Source organism: Castanea sativa, chromosome 12, assembly GCF_040712315.1.
Source record: "Castanea sativa cultivar Marrone di Chiusa Pesio chromosome 12, ASM4071231v1".
Taxonomy (NCBI): Eukaryota; Viridiplantae; Streptophyta; class Magnoliopsida; order Fagales; family Fagaceae; genus Castanea; species Castanea sativa.
In genome coordinates, this window is record NC_134024.1 from 6008634 (window position 1) to 6031981 (window position 23348).

General features: G+C 34.1%; 1 protein-coding gene and 2 pseudogenes across 1 annotated transcript; all 3 read left to right on the forward strand.

Moving 5' to 3' along the window:
• The first annotated feature begins 1849 nt into the window (after positions 1-1849).
• LOC142621200 (TMV resistance protein N-like) lies at positions 1850-8715 on the forward strand (annotated as a pseudogene).
• An 8255-nt stretch (positions 8716-16970) lies between these two features.
• LOC142621201 (peroxidase 5-like) lies at positions 16971-19210 on the forward strand (annotated as a pseudogene).
• Positions 19211-21282: 2072 nt separating this feature from the next.
• On the forward strand, positions 21283-22891 carry LOC142618626 (peroxidase 5-like). The gene is made up of 4 exons (XM_075791573.1): positions 21283-21495; positions 21810-22001; positions 22095-22260; positions 22479-22891. The coding sequence occupies exons 1-4, from the start codon at positions 21283-21285 to the stop codon at positions 22889-22891; spliced, it is 984 nt and encodes a 327-aa protein (XP_075647688.1).
• Positions 22892-23348: the final 457 nt, after the last annotated feature.

Sequence of the window (23348 nt, forward strand, 5' to 3'; positions counted from 1 at the left end):
TACACCCTGAAGATGCATTAGGGTTTTGAAAGACTCCAGGTGATCCAACGGGTCTTTGGATCCGTCGTAGTTTTCCACATGGGGCATGCGAAACTTTGGAGGAACGGGGCATGAATGCACCAACGCTGTGAAAGACGAATCCGTTCTATGGACTAGGTCATCCAGGATGCTGGATACCCGTCCTCTAAGGGCGTTCATCATCACATCCATGCATTCCCTCATCTCCTGCATCTCGGCTGTGATATGAGGTGGCAGGGAGTCCGAGGCGGATGGCGGGTTTGTCTCCGGCCGCACCGGCCTTGTCGGTGCGGTTCTACCTTCAGGCCTGACGGCGTTCCTCCCCTCCGGGCTGCGACTTCCTGGTCCTCCTCTGGTGCACTTTGGTGCGCATTCCTCTGCCGTAGTTGCTCTTCTAAATCGTGATTCTGTTTAGTGAGGCGCTCAACAGCAGCAGCAAGCGTCTGAACTTGCCTTTCTAGCGCTGTAGCATGCGGTTCTTCGCCTTGATTGTTGACTGTCGCCATCGATCTGGTGAGTACCATGCAACTTTTTGTCTTTGGAATAGAGCAAAGGCTGAATTAGTTTTCCTTTCACTCTCGTTTCCCACAGACGGCGCCAACTGATGATGTCGAAAATATCACCAATAGGTTGCTTGCACTCTCCAACTCGAATCAAACCTGCAAACAGAAAACAAAGAGACCTAAAAGAGAGCACCGGTGTGGTGCCGACCAAAAACCCTCCGAAGGTCAAGTTAGAATTTCTTTTCAACCCTAAAGTGCTAGAGTTGAGTCAAATGTGCGTACCTTGGTGTCTAGGGTTTCTGGGGTATTTATATTAAGTAGAATTGCCTTTCCTTTTAGGATACAACTTCCTTTTCAAGTTCCTTCCCATATAGGAGTCTTCTCAAACGTGTGCCGCAAGAAGTCCAAGAACACACGCTTGCGTAGAGATAAAGCAAAAGTCGATTCGAACATATCAAATGACTAACCATCTGGGATCTGCAATTGACTCATATTTGATGGATACACAGCAAAGTCGAACCGTCATATTGACATTGTCTACGGTGTCGATCCGTCTACACGTCACCCGTCCCTTCGAGTTCAACGGAAAGACCTGTCTCCTATTTTTATCACCTTCAGTTTTTTTTTTTTTTAGATCTACTGATACTTTGTTGTTTCCTAAGGATTGTGATTTTAGTTAGTAATTTTTTTTTTTTTTGGTTGTTTCCTGTGAGAGGATTGTGATTTCAGTTTTTTTCTTTTCTGTAAGATGTTTGGTGTTGTTTTCCTGTGAAAGATGCATGAGTTTTCAAATTTTCCTGTGTGAGACTGAGATGCTTGACTAGGCTTGAGTTGGTGAGAGACGTGAAAAAGGGTATTTTGGTCTCTTTATTCATTTTTCTTTTTTCTATAAAGACGACCCACATCTGATAAAAAAGACGCATAAAGCTGTGTAAAAGACTGCAAAGGGCCACTTACCTACTGAGTTTAAAAGGAAAATAAAAAGGGGTTCCATTGTTAGTGGGAAATAAGTACTTGTTTCAAAGAATAATCAATCAGTCTAGTAAGAGAGAAGAAAGAAAGAAAAGAAAAGGTTGGAAGGCAGTGTTGTTTCAAGCTACTTTTGAGTATTACAACCACTGCTGCAATTTCTTGAATCTGTAAGTTTTTACTTTTCAAACACATCTATCTCTTTTCTTTATCTTTTCTCAAAAAAATCCATGTTAAATCATATTCTTCTTCCCTAGTTGTTTTACTTTCCATACACATCCTTCAAATTGTTTTTGTACTTTTTTTTTTTTTATCCTTCTTGTGGTTCTAGATTTACCAACATATTTCCATCAGCTTCAATGAGTACTCAAGGAGCCTCACCGTTGACATCATCATCTTCTTCTTCAAGACAACGGATATATGACGTTTTCCTTAGTTTCAAAGGTAAGGACACACGTAATAGTTTTACAGATCATTTATATCCTGCTTTGCAACGTTCAGATATTTTTACCTTTAGAGACAATGAAAGACTTGAAAAATGAAAATCTATTTCACCGGAGCTCTTAAAAGTAATAGAAGAATCGAGATTTGCTATTGTTATTCTCTCAAGAAATTATGCATCTTTGATATGGTGCTTGGATGAACTTGTAAAGATCATTCAATGCATGAAAGAGATGGAAATGACAATTTTACCTATATTTTATGAAGTGGACCCATTTGATGTACGAAAACAGATGGGAACTTTTGCGCAAGCCTTTGCTGAGCATAAAGAACATTTTAAGGAGAACACAGAGAAGGTGCAATCTTGGCGAACCGCTTTGAGTGAAGTGGCCAGTCTTGCTGGGTGGCATTGTCATTTGCAAGATAGGTAATGTAACTTGACATTTTTTTTTTAAAATGTTACAAATAGCTCTTCCTATATATGTACCATGAATTACATTATCAATAGATATTTTGACTATAATATATGTTATGTTAAATCCGCCCACATTATACATGATAGGTAATTTATATTACTATAAACAGGGTAAGATTTTATGGTTTCGTCCTTTAATTTATAAAGAAATATCTCATTAAATAGTTTTAAATAAAATGATAGAATTTAAAGTACTGAATGGTTAAAATTGCTAAACAAGAAGATTCAGAATAAATCTCCAGTTTTGGAAAGTGGGAGAAAAAAATAATAATGATAAAGAGGCATTTTAAATAATAAAAAAAAGAATAATACCAAACATAATGACTAAAAAATATTTAGAACCCAACAGCATAGACTATGGATTAACATGTTGACCGTGATCAAAATTTGATCTATTGTGCAACCACTACAAGTATCACCAAAATCTAAAAGTAATGGAAATGGTAAAGAGCACACAGATTTGGTAATAAAATAAAATAATAATAAATAAATGAAAAACAGCTAATTCACCTCCCATTGTAGTTGCTCCAAAACTCTAGAATTCTTCTAAAAAATTATCCTCAACGAACGAACTTAGAACAGGAATTAGCCAACACAAATGTAAAATCTAACAATTACAAATAAAGTAGCAATAGAATTAAAGACCGTTATGGTGTTATAACAATTAGGCAAAATAAAATTCTATTTAAAAAAGAGCTTTAAAATTGAATTATGTAAAACAATAAACATAGTGGTGAGGGCCTTAATTTAGCCAAATAAAATATCTTTGTTTAAAAGAAAATAGCAACCGAGATTTTTTTTAATAAAAAAAGTTGTGTTATACAAGTTGTATATGTATCTTGTGGTTTACTACATAAGAGCTTTATGTGTCACACAAAGTGCTTATATTATATGATTTACTATAAATATATTAAAGTTATTCATGAAAATTGGTTTAAACTAAAATTTGCTATCAAATCTTTAAGACGTTTAAATACTATTCCAAACTATACTATTAAAAGACAAAAGAATTTCAAGTTACTTTAATCAATTATCATAGTTTTTAAGTTTATGTCATAAACTCTCTCTCCAAAAAAAAAAAAAAAAGTTTATGGACTAAACTTAGTCTTGAATAATCAATTTTCACAATATAACTTAAATTACTTTTTATTACCTATTTATTATTCAATTTAATGATAAAATTGAAATACATATGTTTTGATAGTTCAAAAGTTACCGTGACAAAGAGGAGATTTGAACCCAAAATATTTTTATTGGAAATATTAAGAGGTGTAATTGAGCTACAAAACTCTTTAACATATAAGTGAAATATTTTCCTTGATAACATTTATAACTTACTTCTGCTGTCCACCAATAGTATATATAACATAGAACATATTTTATGCGTCAATAATTTGAGATGCACTTGGACTTTGTGGAGCCCTGAAAACATTAACCATGAAAAGACCAACCAAAATACTTGTTTCATGTACAATTTTTTATTGCGTGAATAATTTGAAATGTACAATAGCTCAAGCAATTACAAATTCTAGTGGCCGTTCTACTTAATATCACATTCTCTTTTTGCTTCAGAATAAAGGAATTTTATTTGTTGTTGCTAGAGTCCATGTGGGAATAGTTTGTTTAGCTGAAACTGAAAACTTTTTATTGAAAATATTGTAGATAAAGCTAAAAGTTAGCTGAAATAGTACAATGAGACTTATAAATAGTACTAAAAAGTGCAATAGGACACATTAATAATAGGAAAAATAAGCTAAATAGTAAAAGAAACTGCATTTTTCAACCAATGCCAAACGCAACCTAACTCATTTGGTAATAAAAAAAAGAAGAAGAGAGAAAGAGAGATTGAGAGAATTGTCAAACTTATATGTACATGGAAACAGAGTTGTCAAAAAAATCTGGTAGACTCATTATAAGTCACCTGTTGTAATAGTAGAAGCTCTAATACTAATTTGTTGTGAAAAACATGTAAAGAAAAAGGTAAGCCATAGTAGACACAAATGATAACATAATTTGACAAACTCTATGTCTACATTCAATGGCAACAGTAACCAAAACAAAATGAAATGCTACTTCCACAACAACATCACAATAAATCCTAAGTAGCAAATTGTAACTAGTTGTCTTATTTTAGTTGTGAGCCCAAATTGAAACGAGTAATAACTTCCTGCTTAAAATTTGTTGTGAAAATGTTATGAACATAACATTACTCACAAAAAATCTTGCTAACAATTATTAGAAAAAAATAACTGCACCCCCAAGTACCAACTATCATAAAGATGAAGTAATACAAGTTATCATTTCAGCCAAAGGCGTTCTTCACCTTTTCATCATTTTATAAGACATTTATTATTTCCATATGGGTAATATTTAACTAAATAAAATGCAATGGAACACAAAGTGACCTTTGTTTTTATTTTTATTTATTTTATATAGTTTTAACATATAGTGTCTACTCCTAATGATTGTTTTCTTATATATCATCAGATTAAGACACCAATTGGTTTTTGGGATGGACGATGATCAAACCTATAATCTCTTATTTGATTATAAGAAACTTTACTAGTTAAGCTAAGTAAAACCCAAGTAACTTTTGTTATAAAAGCAAATTTTACATTCAAAATATTTTTTTTTTTGGTTAACAAAGGGGAAAAAAATCCTAATGTTGCTTATACTATCCTAGGTCGAAAACTTATTAGATTCAAAACCCACCCAAACATGGAAACATAGGTAGCATGAAGTTAGATTTTTTTTTTATTATTTTATCTGGCTAATATTCAGATTTTTAATATAGAGTATACATTGCATATGTCTCAAATTAAACCTAGGTTTCTTAAGGAATGAAACTAAACTACGATACATTCAAACTTTACATTATAGGTTTATATACATTTATTGTTGGGATTTCAGTTTTAATCAACCATACTAAATGATATATATCTGCAAAATTTTCTAATTTGGGTCCTGTCATGGGAGGTTCAAACTCACTACTTATTATTCTCTCTTCATTGCAGGCCCCAAGCAGAAGTTATTGACGATATTGTGAAAGAGATATTTAATAAACTCTGTTATGCATTCTTAATAGATACCAAGGGACTAGTAGGAATAAGTTTTAGAGTTGATAAATTGATGTCACATTTAGATATAGAGTCAAACGATGTTCGCATTATAGGAATTTGGGGAACAGGAGGAATGGGTAAAACAACTCTAGCAAGAGTTGTTTGCAATATGATTTCCAATCAATTTGAAGCATGTAGTTTTGTTGCTGATGTCAAGGAAATTTATGATAAATATGGCATACTTTAGTTACAACAAAAACTTTTGAATGATCTTTTGATTCTAAGAGATATAAATGTAAAAGATGTTGATAATGGAGTTTTCATGATCAAGAATAGGTTACGTCACAAAAAGATTCTTCTTGTTCTTGATGATGTAAATGAATTAGATCAATTGAACAAATTAGGTGTGAAACATGATTTGCTAGGTTCAGGTAGTAGAGTTATCATAACAACAAGAGATATGAAGTTGCTAACGACACATAAAGTAGATGGAATATATGAGGTTGAAGTATTGAGTAATGATGAAGCTTTTCATCTTTTTAATTTGAAAGCTTTTGACAAAGAGCATCCTACTAAATATTATTTAGAGCTATCCCAAGCCTTTGTAGATTATGCTGATGGTCTTCCTTTAGCCATTGAGGTTTTGGGTTCCTTTCTGAACGGAAGAAGTATTTTTGAATGGAAAAGTGAATTAGATAGGCTAAGAGAATTTCCTGAAAGCAAAATTCTTAATGTGCTTCAAATAAGTTTTGATGGATTACAAGAAACAGAGAAGGAAATTTTCATGTATATTACATGCTTCTTTAATCATAAAAATCAACAAACTATTATAGCAATATTAGATTGTCTTAGGCTTTACCCTGAAATTGGAATAAGAGTTCTTACTGAAAAATCTCTCATCAAGTTGCAAAACAATCAATTGTGGATGCATAATTTACTTCAAGAAATGGGTCGGGATATAGTTCGTAAAGAGTGCCCCGAAGAGACTGGGAAGCGTAGTAGATTGTGGTTGTATAAAGATATTGACAATGTGTTGACAAATAATACAGTAAGAGCTTATTGAAAGAACCCCAACAATATACCTTAGTAATTATATTATTCAACATGGTTTAACATAAAGTAGTTTTGGTAATTATACATTTTACAATTCGCTAACCCCTTTTGTTCATGATTCTTAGGGAACAAAAGCAATTCAAGGCATAGTTTTAAAGTTACCCGAACCAAAAGAGGCACATTGGGATCGTGAATCATTCTCAAAGATGAATCATTTGAAATTCCTTATAATTGAAAATGTTCACCTCATGTACGGTCCCAAACATCTTCCTAATGACCTAAGATTTCTTGATTGGAATGGGTACCCTTCAGAATCTTTGCCAGCAAGTTTCCAACCAAATGAGTTGATTGAACTTCATATGTGCTACAGCAACATTGAAAGACTTTGGAAAGGGACAAAGGTAATAGTTACCCTTCTACAACTTTTCTTTAAATAGTTTCATAAAACTATAAGGTTTTTAGAAGCTAAAAATTGTTTTTATGTCTTTTTGGCTTTTTACAGTCTTGTGAGATGTTGAAATTCATCAACTTGAGAAGCTCTCTAAAATTTTTTTGAAACCCCTGACTTCACCAAAATCCCAATTCTTGAAAAATGGGTTCTTGAAGACTGTATAAATTTACGAGAGATACATCCATCAATTGGAGTTCACAAAAAGCTTATTCTTCTTAATCTAAAAGGTTGCAAAAAACTTAGAAGTCTTCCAGGAAAGTTTGAAATGGAGTCTCTTGAGATCCTTATTCTTTCTGAATGCTCAAATTTAAAAAGAATTCCAGAATTTGGGGAGAACATGGAATGTGTATCAAAACTTTACTTGGATGGCACTGCTATTACAAAACTACCTACATCAATTGGAAATTTGATTGGCCTTTTTTCATTGAATGTAAGAGACTGCAAAAATCTTATGTCTCTTCCTAGCACTTTTTTTAATATGAAGTCGCTTAAAGATCTCAATCTTTCTGAATGCTCAAAACTACAAGAGAACTTGGGAAATGCAGAAAGTGTTGAGGAGCTTGATGTGAACGGACAGATGACTTCTTCTAATGCTCTTTTTGGAATTTTTAGAAAAATAGCTTTAGGTGGATTTCAGCTCATCCCTTTTTATTCAATGAAAAGAAGTTCCAATCCCATGGGCTTGCTATCGTCATCTCTATTTGGTTTGCCTTCTTTGACCACATTGAATTTAAGTAATTGCAATCTCAAGGCAATCCCCAATGATATTGGTTGCTTATTCTCTTTACATGATTTAGATTTAAGTGGAAATAATTTTGGTGGCCTTCCAGAAAGCATCTCTCAACTATCTATTTTGAAACATTTGAATGTGACGAATTGCACAAGTCTTCGATCATTTCCAAAGCTTCCATTAAGTATAGTTTATATAAGTGGAAGCGATTGTTCCTCACTAGAAATGTTACCAAATCTATTGAAGCCAAATTCTTCATGTGAGCCAGAAATTGATCTTTCAAATTGCAGTAAACTAGGTGACAATCAAGGCTTCATTGACATGTTTTTTGCGGTGATAAAAAAGTCCCCACAGGTCTCTCTCTCTCTCTCTCTCTCTCTCTCTCTCTCTCTCTCTCTCTCTCTCATGGTTCTAATTTTATTGCTTTATATGTTTTAGGGACTCTCTCCTAAATTTCAAGATAATATATACGGGATTGTTTTTCCTAGAATTGAAATTCCGGAGTGGTTTAGCCATCAATGTATGGGGCATGCAGTGAATATAATGGAACCTTTTTCTCATTTGTGTAATGAATAGATAGGAATTGCTTTTTGCGTTGTATTTTGTTCTTGTCCACATCACTAAATTTACAGTGGCAGTCCACCTTTGTGCTATTTGACAGTCAATGGAAAAAATAGGCCTATTACACTTGGCCTTAATCTAATTGTTTTTTTATCAGATCATATTTGGCTAAATTATTGTCTTCCTCAATGCTTCCCGAAGGAGGACAAAATATCATTGTGGGAATGTGATGCAAATGGATTTCGTGAGATTGGAATTGAAATTGTTACTGCAGATTCAACTTTGGTGAAGAAATGCGGGTTGCGTGTGGTATAGAAGAAAGACATTGAAGATTTAAACCTGAAAATGGCTCAATGTAACAACAACAACATCATTCCTTACAAGGGCTTGGTTATTCCCCATCATTATTTCGACAATTCAACAATGGTAGAGTGGAAGGTAACCAAAAGGATTGAAAGAGTCACTGAATTTGTGGCCCATGGTAAATCTGATTGTGAGGAGTCAAGTCAATACAAGGAATATGGTGAAGAGCTAAGCAATTGGCAGCAATCAAATATTTGTTCTCTTGATTACCTGTAAGTCAGTGCCACAGTCCTTCTTCTTAATTCAAGTTCACAGTATTTTTTTTTCTCTTGATTATCTCATGTTGTTTTCTTCTTATGCTTCTGGGTTGTCCTCATTTTAGAATTCCACAAGCACAATAAGCTCAATTCTTGCTTGGACAAGTTCGAAACGAATAAACTAGAATTCTATGAATTCATAACTGCAATTGAAGACAAAGTTTAAAAAGTTAAAAATGTCACTTATAGTTATCAACAAATTAGGTGAAGATGCAAGAGCCAGGCACCATGAATTTATGATTGTGATTGTGATTGAAGTCAATGTTCAAAAAGTTCCAATTTCATTAATGGAAATCAACAAATACTGTGAATAACAGACAGTATTGAATAGTAATATTACTAAATGGCCTTAGCCATGTGCTACCATTATTCTGCAATGTTAGGAAAACGTCTTACACCTGATCATCCCATGTGATGCTCTTGTAGAGGCATGGGTGAGACCTTAATATTATTTGTTTCCCCTTGTTACATTTCATAGTGAATTGATATTCACCTTTACAAATATCCAAGTTGTTAGGGTACTATTTTTCATGTGTTGCCATATCCTTGAACAAAACGCATTTTATTTGTATTTGTGCATTTCTAAGTGTATTCTAAAATATCATGAAGTATATCTCTAAGTTATATCACGTGGTATTATTTCAATCTTGTGCAAGTTATAATAATCTCTATATTATCTCCAAAAGGGGTACAATAGTTTGCTTATATAGGAAAATTAAATCCTAGTTCTAATTGACAAGGAAATCCTAATTGCCTTATTTCAAAAATAAATAAATATCTCCTTGTCTCTCACATCAACTACAGCCACCAAGCACATAAAAATGAAGTCCCATGCTTAATAGAATCATAATCCCTTCTTTAGGTCAATTTTTAAGTACATCTAGCTAGGTCCATGTGTCCTATGGTATTGCTCAACCATCTCATTAGCTAGGAGAATGTTCTCTGATATGTTTCTCCCCTGCCCAAATGGGCATTATGTAAGAACTACTTTCCCAACATATGGATAGGATTGTTAGCATTAATACGACTAAAAAAATCCTTTGAAATTCTGTTTCAACATTTAGTTTCCCCCTCTATTTTACTTTCTTTTTTTCTTTTTCTTTTTTCTTTTCAATAAGTGGGTGAAAAGAGCTATGAAATTATGTTCTCTTTATTTATTGGGAGAATTAGGCATAAGACATTCGGTTGTAATCTCAAAGGATAAATCAAGGCGGGCAGTACCTCCATTACTCAGTTGTGAACTAGTTTATTTTTAGTTTATCTTATAATTAGAGATGAACTAGTTCTAAGGTTTTCTAAATATTGACTTACGAAGGGTAAACATTTATTACTCATCAATTGATTGCAATTATTAGATTTTGAATGAATTTTTTTTTTTAGCTTATATAGAACTAAACTAATTTTGTAATTTATAAACACTAGTCGCTAACCCACATAGTGCATGGGAAATGCATTACAATTTTTTTAATAATAATATAATGTAAAAATTGTTGGTTAAATAGTCATGTGTTATTTAAAAGTGTTTTATATTTTTATAAGTCTTGTGTAATGAAATAAATAATTTATTTTGTATTCAACAACAATATATAGTGATATATATAATGTAAAAATTGTAGGTAAAATAGTCCTATTATTTAAAAGTATTTTATATTTTTATAAGTTTTATGTAATTAAATAAATAATTTATTTTGTATTCAACAACAATACATAGTGAGATATATATATATATATATATATATATATATATATATATATATATATATATATATATATGAAAATGTAATTTAATAAAAAGATTTAACTTATTTAATTATAATATTATTTTATATAAATAGACAAGATGTTATTAAATTGACTTTTTAAAATATATCATAATTAGTTGCCCTGGAGATGAAAAAAGGTGCTTGTCATTGACAAGAAAAGTTCCTCCTGCTTAGGTAGAACTCTAGGTGACCCTTTCTCCTTCGTCTGACTCTCTAACATCGAGGACTTAGCAAGACGATGTGAGAAACTAAAACTTTCAAAGCATGGGGGGGATGAGGTCGATCTCGATGTTCAGGAACATCAGAGGGGTGGATTTTAGAAGGGAAGTTTCTAACGAAGAGACGAATAAACTTAGAAGCGGTAGTAAAAGTACTGAAACCCATTTGGAAGACATCGAAAAACTTCGAGGTCTAGGATGCTAGAGACAATACAGTGCTATTCTTGTTCCAAAATGAGGATGATATGGAATGAATTCTTTGGTCTAGCCCATGGTCTTTTGACAAGTACTTACTAGTTCTACACAAGTTCAAGGTTGAAGATTTGGTTTCCAAAATTAGTTTTGACAGGGCCCCATTTTGGGTCCAGATTCACGGTCTACCCATGAGAATGCAGACTAGAGAGGTTGCAGAGAAGATAGCAAGGCCCCTAGGCGAGGTGGAGAAGGTGGACGTGGGGGAAAAGGGCTTTAGTATGGGCAAGTATCTTAGGGTCCGAATAAAGATTGATATAACTCAACCTTTGTGCCGGGGAAGAACCCTAAGGTTGGGTATTTCAAATATAGGGTGGGTAGACTTCCAATACGAGCGCCTTCCCATCTTTTGCTACTGGTTCGGAAAGCTAGATCATGACGACAGAGATTGCTCTCTCTGGATAAACAGCAAAGAATCGCTTGGTTCGGAAGACAGGCAATTTGGACCGTGGTTGCAAGCGAATCCTGAGCGCCTCCAACAACCCTTGATCGCGGAGGTTAACAAGCGCAAGTCCAACGGAGGTAGAGGGGGAGGAAAAAGCAATGGGAAAACAGGTGTGCAGTCCCAAGAAGGCTCCCAAACTTGCCCTACGATGACGCCAAGGAGTATCGGTGGTGGAATTCCTCCACAGCGCTTGGATCCTCATCGGATGGGTGATTTGGAAAAGGAAGATACTTCGCCGTGAATATCTCGCTCTGTGTCATTCTCAGAGCAGTTACATGAAATAGATCAAGTTATTAAGGAATTTGATATCCTAAGGGAGGGTAATCAGGGGAAGAAAACACACGTGATCTATTCTCAAAGGGAGCCAGCTAGCCAAGGTGGGCCAATAATGGAGGAAAGTGGAAGCTTGGGCCCCGAAAAAAAACTAGAGGCCCAGTTAACCATTGATAAGAGGGGTGGAGTAATAAATATAGTTGATGGGCTTCTTAAGTCCCCAGCTCTACCAAAGGAGACAAGGAGCCCACACCAGCCAACAAGAGACCAACAAGAGACACGGAGTTTGGCCTAGAAGGTTACGCTTGGACCTTCCAACACCTTTATACCTGAGGTTGTAAGGCATACTTCGGGCAAACAGATCCCACACAACAAAAATGTGGGTAAAGAAACCATTACGGCGATATCGGCGGAGGATACTAGGAAAAATGAAGTTAGAGGAGCTGAATCTTTGGGTACATGGAAGTGTATACAAAGAGAACCGGCGGAAAGGAAAGAATGTAGTGGTGGAGAGAAGGCCATCGGTGCTAAGAGGAAGGACACGATGCCGCTCAGAGAGGTTTAGCAGAATAATCTCAATGAAAAAAGGATCAAGGTGGAGGCACAGGTTGCGGCGATGTGTCAATTGATGGCAAAACACTTGGGATCGGCGGAGGTTGCTATGTAACCCCGCCGGAATCAATGAGTGCCTTAGTCTGGAACTGTCGAAGGCTTGGGAACTATCATACAGTTCGAGCCCTTGACAAGGTAGTGTGTTCCGAAGATCCCACTTTAATTTTCTTAATGGAAACTAAACTTGTTGTTGCAGAATTTGATGAAATAAAGGAGAAGGTGAAAAGAACCCAAGGTCTGGTGGTGCCTAGTATACGGAGATGTGGGGGTTTGGTGCTCTTATGGAAGCAAGACTTGTCGGTTTCGGTTCAATCTTTCTCGGAGAGTCACATTGACGCGATCATTGATCACAATGACGGGTCGCAAAACTGGAGGTTCACGGGAAACTCGGACACTAGCAAAAGGGAAAAGTCCTGGTTATTGTTGAAAAGATTAGCTAGCAGCAATAGTTTGCCATAGGTGTGCACTAGAGACTTTAACGAGCTAATGCGCAGTGATGAGAAAGAAGGGGGTAGCTCTCGGCCATTACGCCAAATGGCGAACTTTTGTGAAGCAATAAACTCTTGTCAGCTGCATGACTTGGGCTACATTGGTCAGGATTTTACTTGGAGTAGACGCCTAGGCAACATAGGCTGGGTAAGGGAGCGCTTGGATAGAGCACTGGTTTCCACGAGATGGGCAGCTCGATTCCCAGGAAAGCGGTTATACCACAAGCCCAACTTCTCTTCAAATCATTGTATGCTCTTGCTGAAAGACAGTCAGTTGAAGACCCGAGAAAACGAGGCCCTAAGCCCTTTCGTTTCGAGACGATGTGGCTTAAAGAGAAGTCATGTGCCGAGGTAGTCACCACTACTTGGCTTCAATGTATGTGTAGAGAATTAGGTTCTCCGCTGTTTCATTGCCTTTAAGAATGTCGCCTTTCATTAACTGCCTGGAATAAAAATTGTTTTGGCCACATGGGGAAGAAAATCACTTCATTACAAACAAAATTAGAGATGTTAGAATGTCGAAAGGGTAGTCCAGACATAATGGAAGAAATCCAATGTGTTCGGAGAGAGCTCAACAAACTACTGGACTCAAAGGAAACAATGTGGCACCAAAGGTCTTGGATCAACTGGTTAAAGTCTAGTGATAAAAACACTTCCTTTTTCATACCAAAGCTTCAAGCAGGCTCCAATGAAACACCATTGATAGGATCCAGGATGCTAATGGAGAATGGTAGGAGGATGTGGAAGTAGTAAGCAGGATATTTGTGGATTACTATGACTCTCTTTTCACTACTACAAGCCTAGTAGTGAGTGAGGAGCTTCTCAATGCTATCCACTGCAAAGTCACGGGTCCAATGAACAACTCACTGCTGAGGGAATTCCAAGTCAATGAGGTAGAGAGAGCACTGAAACAGATGTTCCCAACCACAGCATCCGACCCAGATGGAATGCCCCCACTTTTCTATCAATCTTTCTAGCCCACGGTAAGATCTGTTGTCTCTAAGTCTATTTTGGATTTTTTAAATTATGGCATAATTCCCCAAAACTTCAATGAGACTCATATAGTACTGATCCCAAAAGTAAAAAATCCAAAAGTAGTAACAGATTTTCGCCACATTAGTCTTTGTATTGTGGCCTACAAAATCGCATCTAAGACTATTACAAAGAGACTCAAGCAGATTTTGCCAAAGCTAGTATGTGAAAATCAGAGTGCGTTCGTGGTGAAGCGACTAATCACTGATAATGTTTTGGTGGCGTCAAAAACCATGCACCATATCAGACAGAAGAAGAAGGGGAAGATAAGGGAGATGACACTAAAGATAGATATGAGTAAAGCATACGATCGGGTTGAATGGAGGTGTCTTCAATAGATTATCTTAAATTGGTCTTCTTAGAAAGGTGGGTGGCACTTATCATGCAATGTGTTAGTTCTGTCACTTATGTTGTCCGTATCAATGGCATTCCACAAGGCTGCATCAAACCCTCAAAAGGTCTTCGCCAAGGAGACCCACTATCGCCATACCTCTACCTATTTTGTGCGGAAGGGCTTTCTTCCTTGCTCCACCAAGCAATCCAAAATCGAAGGCTAAGGGGGATATCAACATGTAGAAATGGACCAAAGCTCTCCCACTTGTTTTCGCTGATGACAGCCTCATCTTTGGCCGAGCTACCCATGAAGAAAGTGCTGAAATTATGAGAATTCTTAATATATATATATATATATCACTATGTATTGTTGTTGAATAAAAAATAAATTATTACAAAAAAAAAATGCACACCCTCATTTCATGGAATATATGTAACATGTTACATTAAGTTTAAATTATTATATAAGTTTACAATTAAAGCCTTTTTTTCTTTCCAAATATAAATATAATGTCTATATTATTGAAACTTGAATTTTAAGACAATTTTTTGAATATTTATCATGTTTATTCCTTTTTAGTGCTCATATCTCTAATTTCTAATGACTTTTTTTTTTGTTGTATTTTTTAGCCAAAAACTAAAGAGTTTAGCCCAAATAGAATAAAATTTCATACATTTCAATTCAAAAATTAAAAAAAAATAAAAGAATTTTGAGCACAAAACAGAAAGGCAACTTTAAAAAATCAATTTAAGGCCTCGTCAGTCCAAAATAAACTGAAGTAGACCAACTGAACCGAAGTGTGCCTTGTTGGACTGAACTGGACCAAATTAGACCGAATGGACCAAAATGCTTCGCTAATGTGGCTCAAAAGAAGTGTAACAATTATAAATATTGCGCTTAAGATTTATATATAAGATTTATGTGTATTAAGTACAATATCATTAAAAATATAATTAGGAATTTGTTTATTATGTTTGTTGATTTAAAAAAATCATGTCATTTTGTATAAAAAAAATTGTAGTAAACAATGTTGTTTAAATATTTTTTTCTATTAAAAATTTTAATTAAAACATTCATAAGATGCATTATTTAATAGATCTTATTGTTTAACTGATTTTAATTTAAAAATGCTTAAATAATTTCATGTACTAATAGATTTGGACAAATAATCAAATTAACTCATTTAGTTATATACTAATAGACCTTACAATTGAAATGAACTTAAATTGAGTAAAGTAGACCAAAATGCTACATTGATGTAGTTTAATAGGAGAAGAATAGATATGTTTTACTCGTTATTGCAGTTGTTGGATTTTGAACTGATCTTACTTTTTAATCTTGTATGAGAATTGAACCAGTTTTAGATGTATACTCCTATATCACATGTTTTTTAAGATGAATACCCTCGCTAATGCTTAATGTATCCATTATCAAGACTTATGCATGTAATTCCTATATATTTTAGTTGGCAAACGAAATCAAATTAGAGGTAGAGTGGATTTGTAATAAATATTCCCATCTGAATTTTGCCTCAAATTCTTAATTAATTTTTGTTTGGATTTTCTTTGTTAATATTGGTGAAATTTATGAGTGTTGATTAATGTCACTGTGATCCTTATCACTGATAATGGATTTTTTGGTTGACGTTGCCTGTGGATATAGGCATGGAGTTGGCCAAACCATATTAAATATTATTGTTTCTTGTGAATGTTTCTTTTCTTTTTATGTGAATGTGCTTATATTAGTCCTAAATCACAAAATTTGATATTAGAGCTTCAACTATCACACAACATGTTGAGTTTCACCTTTTACAATAGCCATATAGGAGATGTCAATAGTCTTGAATTTAAGTGGTATTGCCCGATTCTCCCAATAAAAAGAACAAACCTCTCTTCACCCACTTATTGAAACAAAAAAGATGTAAAAAGAGTAAAATATAGGAGGAAACTAAACGTTGAAATTTAATTCATAGTGCCTACCTAATGCACGAGATTACAATCCGTGAAAGTTAGTTTTGTGTTTTTTGTTGCTAAAGAGATCGTTAAGGAGACTTTTTAAGCCTTAAGTTAACCTTTTGTTCAACGGACCCAACTGTAATAAGGATTCACGGTCATAATAAGCCAACCCTGAAATAAGTGCTTCATCTTTATGTCACATAATCTTGAAAAAAAAGTACAATTACGGTATACATACAAGTTGATCATATCTCATGTCAATAAAAATATTACAAGAGGATTTGCGCCATTTATCAACAAACAATCATATATTGCTTAACTATGTATTTTTTTTCCTTTTCCTCTGTATATGTTGAAAAAATATATATATGAAATTGCTAGAGACATGGAAAAGTGGTCCATATTTAACGCCCTATTGTTTTTGTATTGTAGCAGGGTCGAGCTGTCTAGGTGAGGTGAATGATTGTGAATGAATATGAAGTATTCAATAATTTTTTTCAATATCGTTAGCAATACTCAATAAAATACAACAAAATATGATCTTCTACAACCACCTTTGGAATTTTGTTGCACTCAAGTCAAATGAGATTGATTTATTCACTTATTTTAAATTCAATCCTGCTTAAACCATGATATGGCCTTTAAACTAATACAACAACAATAGGAGTGCCATTGTCATCAATCAAAACCCACTCCAGTTGTCCTTTTTTCTACTTTCTCTAAACAGTTTATTTTCTTTAATTTCATCAATCAAACAACAATAACTTTTCCAGTCTTTTTCCATCTCATATGGCACTAGAAGCATATTTTACTCTGAATTATAACCGACCAAGTATTACTTTTACAGGCATATATAATTTATTAGGATGCTAGATGCTTCTTCACGTTTTATTAGCATCTAAAACGAAATGAGGTCAAGGAAGCTAACTTGTGCTTCTATAAATTTTATTGTGGTTTTGTTAAGTCAAAGCGTGCATTCTCAGCTTCAAGTAGGGTTTTATGGAAATTCATGTAGCCTAGCCGAATTCATAGTCAAAGATGAGGTTAGAAACAGCTTCTTTAGGGATCAGGGAGTGGCTGCGGGTCTTGTTAGACTACACTTTCATGACTGCTTTGTTAGAGTAAGTAAACGAGCTAAATTACTTATTCTTGTCGCTTTGGTTTCAGGATTAGCTCCAATTGGATCTTCTCCGTTTCACTTGAAATATATTGGAAAGAGGCAATATTTTACTATTAAGATCTAATTTTTTTGCATCTGACGACATATTTAGCATCATGTTATTTAAAATTTTAAATAACATAGCACTAAATGCATATTAGAATCTTCTCCATTTCAAATGGAATCATTCTATAGTTTATATGAAATAATACAAAATATAAAGGTATATCTTGTTCCATATCCAATATCACATCATTTAAAAAAATTTAAATGATATTACAGCGTGCATGTATACTGTTAAGTCCAAGAACTAAAATCTTAATGGTAAAATTGAGAGGATCATATTTTTAATGTCTAAAGCTAACTATAAGATGGAACCCATTTCAAAGTCCTCAAATGACCAACCACAGCACACTGCATTATTAGGACAGTATGCATGTTCATTTTCAATAATTGACTGGTGGACTTGATCATCAACTTGTGGGATTTGGTGGCTAACATAGAGGAGTTCAGTAGTACTTGCAGGAGTGATGGGTGCCAATATATAAGTTATATAGGCTATATATTTTATAAGAGTAGCTAACAAGTACATGTTACTATTTTCAGGGCTGTGATGCATCAGTGCTCATTGATTCCACTCCATCAAACAAGGCAGAGAAAGATTCTCCTCCAAATAACCCCAGTCTACGAGGGTTTGAAGTCATTGATAATGCCAAGGCTAGACTTGAAGCCATATGCAAGGGAGTTGTTTCTTGTGCTGACATAGTTGCATTTGCAGCAAGGGATAGCGTAGAGTTAGTAAGAGACACTCTGCTGAACGTTCTGAAAACATTATTGGTAAATTTGGTTGAACATATATATGAGTCTATGACCCTTATTTTCTTCATGCAGACTGGAGGGCTCGGCTATGATGTCCCTGCTGGAAGAAGAGATATCAAAATTTCTCTAGCTTCAGAAACGTTGACAAATTTACCTCCCCATTCTTTCAACGTTGACCAACTCACTAAATTCTTTTCTAACAAGGGCTTCACACAAGAAGAAATGGTAACACTTTCCAGTAAGCTAGAACTTTAACCACTTTTATAAGCCCATACAAATCAAAAGAAAAAATTGAATGACATGAAAAATATATGTGATAAACAGGAGAACACACCATTGGCCGCTCTCATTGCACCTCTTTCAGCAACAGATTGTACAATTTCAATGGAACCATGAGTCAAGACCCAAGCTTAAATGTCATATATGCATCCCAATTGAAGCAGCAATGTCCATAAGACAACACAAATCCAAATTTGGTGGTTCCAATGGACTCGTCTAGCCTTGCTATCACAGATGCAGGCTACTACACGAATATTCTGGCTAACCGAGGGTTGTTCACATCAGACCAAACACTCATGACAAACGCAACAACCACAAACCAAGTGAATCCAAATGCAAGGAGCACCATGCTTAGGAGGAGCAAATTTGCTGCTGCAATGGTGAAGATGGGTCAACTTGATGTCTTAACGGGTAATGGTGGTGAGATACGTTCAAATTGCAGGGTGATAAATAGCTAGAGACTAGAGAGGAGAGGAAAAGAAAGCTTCATAGTACTCTATAAAAGCTAAAAGCTGGAGTGCTGGACTCTTATTGCTGTATTTGTTTAATCACAAAGCAAGCAATATCGCTTCAAAGGCTCTCCAATCTTTTGGGTCACACATCCATTTCCTAACACTAATTGAACGACATATTTCAAGATTTGTTTTTGTGGTTAGCAAAGTTATAGTGGATTAATCGATAAATTAAATTAAAATTTGCATAAAAATAAAATAATTCAAAGTATTGCATCATGAAAGCGGTAAGGTGCAATAAGTAAAAAAGAAATTTCTAAAAATTTCAATGTATATTAATTATGTATTAAATTACCTGAATTCTTTATGTCCTTCTCACGATTTAAAAATTAATAATTATTAAAAAAGAAAAATCTTCTCGACCACTTCTTTGTTAGATATGCAAATAGCCGTACAAGGCCAAAAATGACATTATATATACATTAAAAATTCATCCAATGACAGTGTTGAAAAAAATATAAACTTTGAAATATAAATAATATCTTTAAATTGTTTGACAATTCCATCCTTGAACGATTAGGAAGAACCTTTTCATCATAACATACTCCATCTTCAAAAAGAGTGAAAGTTGTACAATTCAAAATTCAATTAAAACTTGAACACTTGAAATTTTTATTTCCACCTAAAAAATTCAGCCAAATAATCTGAATAGAAAATATGAGCAATTAGCGCTACTTTCCTTCTGGGATTGGCCAAATAGGATTGTTGGACAATGAACTGGTACTACAAATATAAAAACGAATAAGAACAAACTATAGATTAGATGTAAAGAAAAAGTGGAGTGATTATGGAATGAGTGATAGAGAACTACAAACACAATAGATAAGAAGCAAAGTTCAGGCATTTAAATCTTTTTCGGGAGAAAAGATGAAAAGGTGTAAGAAAAGTTTTTTTTTTTTTTTTTTCCTTTCACTTTAGCTACCAAAACATTTGTGGAGAGAAATTTATTGTCATTAATAATAGGTAGCTCAAATGAGAATGATAATTAAAATAGAAGACAAAAGGTCAAAAGGTGCAAGAGAAAACATTTAACTTTTTATTTTTTTACCACTTTAGCTACCAAAACGTTTATGGGAAATTTAGGAGAAAATGGGTTTTCGCCCTTATTTTTTAAAATATCTAGTACAATGTTCTTGTTTTGAAACTATTTAGTAGAATACTCCTATATTTTAAACTCAATTTTAACGAAATCAAGTTTGATATAAAACTCAATATCTCAAAATCGGGTTATATGTATATTTTTAAGTGAAACTCGACATTAGCAATGCCGAGTTTCATTTAAATTTAAAAAAACATTTAAGTGGCAAAATATGCATAGAACTCGATATTGCTAAAGTCAAGTCTCTCCTGTAACTCGATTTTTTTTTTTAAATTGAGTTTCAAAATAGGGATATGGTATTTAATAGTTTCAAAACAGGGACATTGTACTAAATATTTTTAAAAATAAGGACAAATGCCTATTTTTCCTGGGAAATTTACGGAGAGAAATTTGGTGTCTTAAAACTTTGACAGTAGAAATTTATTATCCTCATAATGGGCTTTAATAGAAAATAATAAGTAATAATTATTGTTGTTTTCATTAATGAGAAATGTTATGTCTACAATATTTTCATAATACTTTCACAACAAAATTTAAATGGTAAGTTGATATTGGTTTTAATTTAAATCAACATCTTAAATTGCTTTTTTGCCCACTCATAATATCTCATCCTCTAATAACCTACTACTTAAAATTTATTGTGACAATGTTATAAACATATCATTTCTCTTTCATTAATATGTAGCTCAAATGAGAATAAGAATCAAAATAAAAGGAAAAAAAAGGCGCAAAAGAAGATATTTAGATTTCTTTTTTTTTTTCCTCTTTATAGCTCTTTTTTTTATCTACATGATAGAAATTCTACTTTAAGCCTAATCTAAGTGTATATATATACAACTACCTCATGAAAACTTGAATCATGGCCCTTGCCCCCTCCACACTCCACAAGCACTAATATTGCCAAAACATTTATGGAAAGTTTTTGTGGAGAAATTTATTTTCTTAAAACATTGATGGAAGAAATTTATTATGCTCATAATGGGCTCTGATAGGAAGTAATTGGCAATAACTCAAAAGAAAATAAGAAGAAATAGACGAGTTCTAACATGTGTCATCATTCTATTCATCAATCACTTGTTTGGATCCAATTTTTTTAATATATAGTTAGATTTGATTAGATTAGATGTTAGATGCTTTCAAGTTTTATTAGCATCTAAAAGAAATGAGGTCAAGGAAGCTAAATTTTGTATCTATTACTTTTATTGTGGTTTTGTTATGCCAAAGCGTGCATTCTCAGCTTCAAATAGGGTTTTATAGAAATTCCTGTAGCTTAGTCGAATTAATTGTGAAAGATGTGGTCAGAGACAGCTTCATTAGGGATCATGGAGTAGCTGCTGGTCTTGTAAAACTACACTTCAGTGACTGCTTTGTTAGAGTAAGTAAACATGCTGCTATTTCCCTCATTCTTCTCGCTTTGGTTTCAAGGTTTTCTCTGATAGGATCTCTTTTACATTTCACTTGAAATATTGGAGAGAGTCTATTTCACCGTTAAAATTTACATTTTTTAATGTGACGACATATGCTTCATTATCTAAAATTTTAAGTGACCTATCACTAGAGACATATTAGGATCCTCTTTAACCAGTGTGCTTTGGTGGCTAACATAGAGTGATGGGTGCCAATCTATTAGTTTTAAGCTATATATTTGATAAGAGTCGCTAATACATAGTGTTGACTAGCTACTTTCAGGGTTGTGATGCATCAGTGCTCATTGATTCCACTCCATCAAACAAGGCAGAGAAAGATTCTCCTGCAAATAATCACAGTCTACGAGGGTTTGCAGTCATTGATAATGTCAAGGCTAAACTTGAAGACATATGCAAGGGAGTTGTTTCATGCGCTGATATAGTTGCATTTGCAGCAAGGGATAGCATAGAGATAGTAAGAGATTCTTAATTTGCTTAACATTCCTGAAACATTATATATTGGTAAATTTGGTTGAACATATATATGACCTTTATTTTCTTCATGTAGACTGGAGGGCTCGGCTACGATGTTCCTTCTGGAAGAAGAGATGGCAAAATTTCTCTAGCTTCAGATACATTCACAAACTTACCTACCCCTTCTTTCAATGTTGACCAACTCACTCAAATCTTTGCTAAGAAGGGCTTCACACAAGAAGAAATGGTTACGCTTTCCGGTTAGAACTTCATTCACTTGTATAAGTTTTTGTAACTTCATTCCAAATTGACTTTCCATGTCATTGAATATCAAATCAAGATATTGATTGTCAGAGAAATCAATCCCTTATTAACTAATACCATGATTTTCTCTAACAATCAATTTCTTGATTTGATGTTTAATGATATGGAAAGCGAATTATACTTGAATGACATGAAAAAATTATGTGATAAACAGGAGCACACACCATTGGCCGCTCTCATTGCACCTCTTTCAGCAACAGATTGTACAATTTCAATGGAACCAAATGTCAGGACCCAAGCTTAGATTTCATATATGCATCTTGGTTGAAGAGGCAGTGTCCACAAGGCAACACAAATCCTAATTTGGTGGTTCCAATGGACCCTTCTAGCCCTGGCAGCACAGATGTAGGCTACTACATTAACGTTCTAGCTAACCGAGGGTTGTTCACATCAGACCAAACACTCATGACAAATACAGCAACAGCAAACCAAGTGAATCAAAGCAAGAGGAACCCCCAGCTTTGGTGGAGCAAATTTGCTGCTGCTATGGTGAAGATGGGTCAACTTGATGTCTTAACGGGTAATGCTGGTGAGATACGGTCAAATTGTAGGGTGATAAATAGCTAGAGAGGAGAGGAAAGTTTCATAGTACTATTTAAGCTAAAGGCTGGACTCTTATTGCTTCTGTATTTGTTTAATCACAAAGCAAACAATAATGCTTTTAAGTTAAAGGCTGTTTTATTTTGAAAAAGATATAGTGGAATCAGGATTTTTTTATTTAAAATGAATTTATTTCATGATTCATACTAAATATTACAAATCTAAAAATGTATTTAATAATAAGTTATCTAACATTTTAAATTACATGGTATTATGTGTAAAGTCAAATCTAAAAAAATATCATGTCAATAATGAAATCAAAATGTAATAGTTGATTCAAAGGACAACCTTTTTATCAACTACATAAAACTACCCCATGTATTTCGGCCCAACTTTTAGGAATCAGATTGCCTAAAAGGTCATATCTTTCTTAGACCTGGAAAATGGGTTTGGTCAATTGGGCTTGGGTTTAGGTTGGATTGAA

Excerpts from the sequence above, each read along its gene's own strand:
- LOC142618626 (XM_075791573.1), top strand. The coding sequence starts at position 21,283 with ATGAGGTCAAGGAAGCTAAATTTTGTATCTATTACTTTTATTGTGGTT. Across the intron at positions 21,496-21,809 it reads TCAGTGACTGCTTTGTTAGA|GGTTGTGATGCATCAGTGCT; the intron begins GTAAGTAAACAT and ends AGCTACTTTCAG. Across the intron at positions 22,002-22,094 it reads CAAGGGATAGCATAGAGATA|ACTGGAGGGCTCGGCTACGA; the intron begins GTAAGAGATTCT and ends TTCTTCATGTAG.